Source organism: Miscanthus floridulus, chromosome 8 (genome assembly GCF_019320115.1).
Source record: "Miscanthus floridulus cultivar M001 chromosome 8, ASM1932011v1, whole genome shotgun sequence".
Taxonomy (NCBI): domain Eukaryota; kingdom Viridiplantae; phylum Streptophyta; class Magnoliopsida; order Poales; family Poaceae; genus Miscanthus; species Miscanthus floridulus.
This window is the reverse complement of record NC_089587.1, coordinates 105,393,719-105,399,421: the sequence shown is the minus strand read 5'-3', so window position 1 is coordinate 105,399,421 and position 5,703 is coordinate 105,393,719. Positions and strand designations below refer to the sequence as shown.

Below are 5,703 nucleotides of genomic sequence, written 5' to 3'. Positions count from 1 at the left end.
CTAAAATTCATGTCACATCGAATGCTTAGATACTAATAAAGAACATTAAATATAGATTAATTACAAAACCAATTACATAGATGAAGACTAATTTGCGAGATGATTTTTTAAGCCTAATTAATCTGGCATGAGCACATGTTTACTGTAGCACCACGTTATCAAATTATGGACTAATTAGACTTAAAAGATTCATCTCATAAATTAGTCGTAAGTTATTAGTTTCGTAATTAGTCTATATTTAATACTTCATATATTTATCTAAATATTCAATATGACAGGAATTTTAGAAGCGCAGTTAGAAACCAAACATGGCCTAAATCATGTTTTAGGCAACCCTTGCGAAAGGGCCGTGAGGACTGTCAATCCTCTGGCCGCGTCAACAGGCGCGTCCAATCACATCCCCGATCAGACGGCCAGGGGCTCGCGGGACGCCTCCTCAACCGCCGGATCCAGCCGCGCGTACGGCAATGCTCGCCTTTCCTGCACCCGTCGCGACCGTCCGGCGTCCGCCTCCTCCATTCCCGCTCCGGCTGTCTCAATTTTGGCGTACCACCGCGTGCGCTTTCCCGAAATACTCCCCCCATCTCCCCGGTACAAAGCGCGAGGGGGGGAGACGAGAGGGCGAGGCACAGCCAGGCAGCCGCACGGCACAACTGCACCGCACTCTGCCTCCTCCGTCCGTCCTCCCCCCTGTCCTTCTCCACTCGGCACTGCCGCATTCTGCTCGCTACCCAAACACGCGCACCAGCCACCACCCAGCCGGTTACGTCACCAGCGGCGCACGGCAGGAGAGGGAGACGCAGCCGGAAAAAGGCGCAGGCTTTGGTTTTGGCTTGCCGGTGCCCGGTGGGAGTGGGATACACCGGTAGTACAGAGCCATGGCGCCGAGCTGCTACGACGTGGCCGCGTCCATGCTCCTCTGCGCCGAGGAGCACAGCAGCATCCTGTGCTTTGAGGAGGAGGAGGAGTTGGAGGCGGTCGGGAGAAAGAGAGGCCGGTCGCCGGACTACGGGGACGATGTCGGCGTGGATTTGTTCCCGCCGCCGTCGGAGGAATGCGTGGCCGGTTTGGTGGAGAAGGAGCGGGAGCACATGCCGAGGGCGGACTACGGCGAGAGGCTGCGCGGCGGCGTCGATCTCTGCGTCCGCCGGGAGGCCATCGACTGGATTTGGAAGGTAGGTTCTTGATTGATCTGAGTGCCTGTGGTGTGGCCGGACAGGGGGATGGAAAAAAAGGAAACATTTTGACTCATTGCTTACTGCTCAGGAGACCTGTAGGAGCGCATTCCATTTCCATTTCCATGATTTGCATGAGTTGTGTTCATCTAGAAAGACGCTTATTTTCTTGTTTCTGCATCCAAACACTCGCAATATTTGATCTTCCTTACATGGAGCATAGATTGTTTCTTCTATCTTTGCAATGCTGATGGCCGCTTCAATCATTTCTTTCATGGTCGAATTGCGTGCGTGTTTAGGCGTGTAGCCAAGCAACTTACGCCAATGATTTCAGTACTTAGGCGGAAAACGCTCGTTGTAACGTGCCTTGTCGATATGCCGTGACCATTTTTCCCGGGTGAAACTCGGGGACCATCTCAGCCAAAGTTGGCCTTTCGTCCGCTTCCTGAATCACGAGATACCAAAGATGCACTGTCTGATTCAACATTGTTCTTTTTACATTTTCGAGAAAAACATGTCCGCATTTTTAGGCCAAACTCAAAATATTTTTCACAAAATTTCATAATATATTTCACGTGAATCATTTACCACACAATAGCTTCACTTCTTTTAATTTCCACGTGATTGCTAACTTGTGAACTTTCTGCAGGTTTACACATACTACAACTTTCGTCCTCTCACTGCCTACTTGGCAGTGAACTATCTTGATCGTTTCCTGTCACGGTACGAGCTGCCGGTAAGAATCACAAGATCATTCTTAGTTACCTTGCCAATGCTGTCAATATCAAGTAACTTTTTAATTCAGTAGTAACGTTTATCGCCCATGTCATTTCCAGGAAGGCAAGGACTGGATGACACAACTCCTCTCGGTGGCGTGTGTTTCTCTAGCCGCCAAGATGGAGGAAACCGCCGTCCCGCAATCCCTGGACCTTCAGGTGGGTAAACTGTGTGTTTGGCATTGCTTGCAATGAAGATGAACATTGTTTGTTTTTTTTCTCCTCATTATTCATCTGGTCTTGTTCTAAGCGTGGTTGGCATGTGCAATCAGGTCGGAGACGCGCGCTATGTGTTTGAGGCGAAGACGATCCAGAGAATGGAGCTTCTTGTTCTAAGCACCCTCAATTGGAGGATGCAGGCCGTCACACCTTTCTCCTACATGGATTACTTCCTAAACAAGCTCAATGGTGGCAACGTGGTGCCAAGAAGCTGGTTCTTTCAATCCGCAGAGCTTATCTTGTGTGCAGCCAGAGGTATACCACGAGCATGATTGTCATTATATCAGTGGAAATGGTATATGGATTATTATGCCATTTCGTGCTCTTGAACTAATACCATTGTTATGTATTGCTGCACGACAGGAACCTGCTGCATAGGGTTTAGGCCGTCTGAGATCGCCGCCGCAGTTGCAGCCTCCGTGGTCGTCGGAGAAGTGAACGTCGCAGGCATTGAGAACGCCTGCACCCACGTAGATAAGGTACATTGAAGCAAAGCCTCCCTCATGCGAACTCATTTCGTCCCCTAGCTAGTTTGTTTAGGCTAAACAAATGCACTTCGTCGTAAACGAGCATAAATTTCTAGCTAGAATAGTATTTTTCTTTCACACCAAATCAGCTAATAATAATAATCCACGACCGTATACAATTGCCCTGCTTTGCATAAACGCGGCCCCGGTACAGATGCGTGAAACGCATTTATACCCGTGTGTTTGTGTGTGTGAGCTCGATCGGCGAGTAATTTAATGTGCTGCTGCCTGCCTTGGGCTGCTGGCTGTGTCTGCAGGAGCGGGTGTTGCGGTGCCAGGAAGCGATCCAGTCCATGGCGTCCTCGGCCATTGACACTGTGCCACCAAAATCTGCGAACGGCAGGACCTCCTCCCCTGTGCCTGTGCCGCAGAGCCCTGTAGGGGTCCTGGACGCGGGCTGCCTCAGCTACAAGAGCGAAGACGATGCCGCGGCAGCAGCCACTGTTGCTGCCTCACATGGGGCCTCTGGCTCTTCAAGCTCCTCTCCCCCAGTGACCAGCAAAAGGAGAAAACTCACCAGCCGATGATGGATTGCTGCAGTGACCGGTCAAAGTGCGTGCCCAATGATCAGAGTGAACTGAGTAGTGTAGTCTGCTTTTGATTTTTTTACCGCGCGCGCCACTCATCTTGGTGAAAGAAAGGTCAAATGGCTTCGATTGCAACGACAGTGGTGGTGCTGTGTGAGATGGAAGTGCATTGAGAGGCGAAAAGGGAGGGGATTTTGACATGACGAGAGGAGAGGGCAAGAAGTTGATGAATAAAGATGTGAGGTGGACAACACCTAAATTGCTGAGCTTTTCTTTGCAAGGACCGGAGGAGGGAGACAGACAGCCAGCACAAGCATGGTGTGCCACAATGGGCGCACCATGGCTTTGTAGGAACACAAAGCTGGAGGAGATCGATGAGATGATCAGAATAAAGATGGTGAAGGCCTGGAGGGACCAGAGTAGACCGTAGGCAATATGTACTCCAAGAACTAGGCACTGGCCTGCCTATGTTGGAGTATCTGATAAATTGCTTTAGTAGTTTCTAGTATTATTTCTTTTTTCAGTTTCATTGTGAAGAGAAAATGTAGAAGACGAGAAGTGTATTTGTGACAAAAAAAAGTTGACCCAGATGAATAAATTAAGAGGCTAACATAAGAAAAGGAAGTGAACAGAATCTATGACGAAGGGAAGTGGGTTTAGTTCAGTAATACTGATACAACCAATCATCATTATTGTTCATCATTTCTTTTTAATTTTAATTTAATCTTGGCATGCCTGCCTGCTTGTCTGCTTTGAGACCATGGGCATTGCTTTCTCTAGGAATTAAAAGGAGGACCTTGTCAGGAGGAGCGTTGGGAACACAAAATTACATCGAATTAGTAGGAGCTGCCTACTGATAGTATACATTGTTTAATTCCACCGTCTAAATAAACAGTTGGATATATCAGGGGTATCAAGAATCTGAATTCCCATACTGATTGGATTCCATTCGGCCGTTCTGACTTCACTGCCGTGCGGCTTCGATTATAGAAATCACAAAAGCAACATAAATAAGGCCTTGTTTAGTTGGCGATTTTTTTTGGGAAATGGCACTGTAGCACTTTCGTTGTTATTTGGCAATTAGTGTCCAATCATAGTCTAATTAGGCTTAAAAGATTCGTCTCGTGAATTTCGTCTAAACTGTGTAATTAGTTTTATTTTTTATTTATATTTAATGCTTCATGCATGCGTCCAAAGATTCGATGTGACGGGGAATCTTGAAAAATTTTGCAAAATTTTGGGAACTAAACAAGCACTAAGGATAGTGTTGATGGCGATTCAGATCACAACCATCAAGGACTAACACGACCTATCACATGCAGCAAATAACTCCAAGATCAGCAAAACCCATCAAGAGATCAGTTAGGCTGATTTAAAGTCTGTCCTTAGCCAATAGAGCCTGAGATCACTCGAGAACACATTCTAGAAGACCCGTCAAGGAGATGCACGTCGAGATTTTCCTAGGATCAACAAGACCACCTACAACGCGTCAACGCCGCCGAATCATGTTGAGAGACTGGAAAAGTAGGGTAAAGAGGTAATATATGAAAAAAAGATCGATTGGATGTTGGATCACTCAATCATCCATGATTCTCCAATATATAGAGAGGGAAGTGGTCTTATCCCAGTAGAAAACCTTTCCAATACGGAATGTGCAAGTTTCCCACGGGTTTGGATCAAGTTTGAACTCTCCTAGATTTAGACTAAAAAAGTCAAAAGTTCCGACAAGTAGTCGAAAGTTCCAGCCTTGCGAAAGTTGGAACTTTCGTCAGAACTTCCGATGTAGTGACACCTTCCCGAGGGCCTAACTCCATTCGGACTTCAAATTGAACGTTCCATTTTTTTACCATCTCGACGAGAGAAAACACAATGGTAAAGTCGATTATGTATTTTGACAAAGTACCAAAGCTGACATTTTTAGCTATCAACATATACTCAAATTCAGGAGTTCTTAGTAATGTTAAGTGTTAACAAGGCAAATTATTCAGATCCTTGTAGTATGATCGTGGAGGGCTGGAAATGTATAACCAAATTACTTGATATCTTTTCATCGTCATTTAATCCGAATTCGTGTCCGGATCCAAAATAAAAATGGATGTGATTGGAAAATATTATTCGTTAAAAATATGGCAGAACCGTCGGAAATAACACACTTACGGAGGCGCTCGTCTTCCACCAGACACTAAGCACCCCAAAAGCGAGCTACAACGGACATGTTCCATCGGGCACACCCCAAGGGAGAGCCCGAATAGTCCATATTTTCCCCCGAGGATCCAATAATGAGAACGAGTTATAATACTTAATTCATTTCATACATCCAGAGTTCTCAGAAATATATTATTACAGTTCCAAAGTCGGAGTGCGGAATAATAAACATCTATCGCTAAAGAACAAGGATCCGTCTGTGCCCACCAGAAGAATCCTTCACACAATGGTACTCCTCAAGCATTACATGCAATGGAGTTAAATAAACCCTGAG

General features: G+C 46.2%; 1 protein-coding gene across 1 annotated transcript; it reads left to right on the top strand.

Annotated features, from left to right (window-relative positions):
- The first annotated feature begins 610 nt into the window (after window positions 1–610).
- LOC136473158 (cyclin-D4-2-like) lies at window positions 611–3,831 on the top strand. Its single transcript, XM_066470841.1, has 6 exons — window positions 611–1,175; window positions 1,825–1,911; window positions 2,012–2,110; window positions 2,224–2,425; window positions 2,534–2,649; window positions 2,955–3,831. The coding sequence occupies exons 1-6, from the start codon at window positions 879–881 to the stop codon at window positions 3,222–3,224; spliced, it is 1,071 nt and encodes a 356-aa protein (XP_066326938.1). The 5' UTR covers window positions 611–878; the 3' UTR covers window positions 3,225–3,831.
- The last annotated feature ends 1,872 nt before the right edge of the window (window positions 3,832–5,703 follow it).

Coding starts and splice junctions, on each gene's coding strand:
- LOC136473158 (XM_066470841.1), top strand. CDS start 879: ATGGCGCCGAGCTGCTACGACGTGGCCGCGTCCATGCTCCTCTGCGCC. Junction 1,176..1,824: donor CCATCGACTGGATTTGGAAG/GTAGGTTCTTGA, acceptor AACTTTCTGCAG/GTTTACACATACTACAACTT. Junction 1,912..2,011: donor TGTCACGGTACGAGCTGCCG/GTAAGAATCACA, acceptor TGTCATTTCCAG/GAAGGCAAGGACTGGATGAC.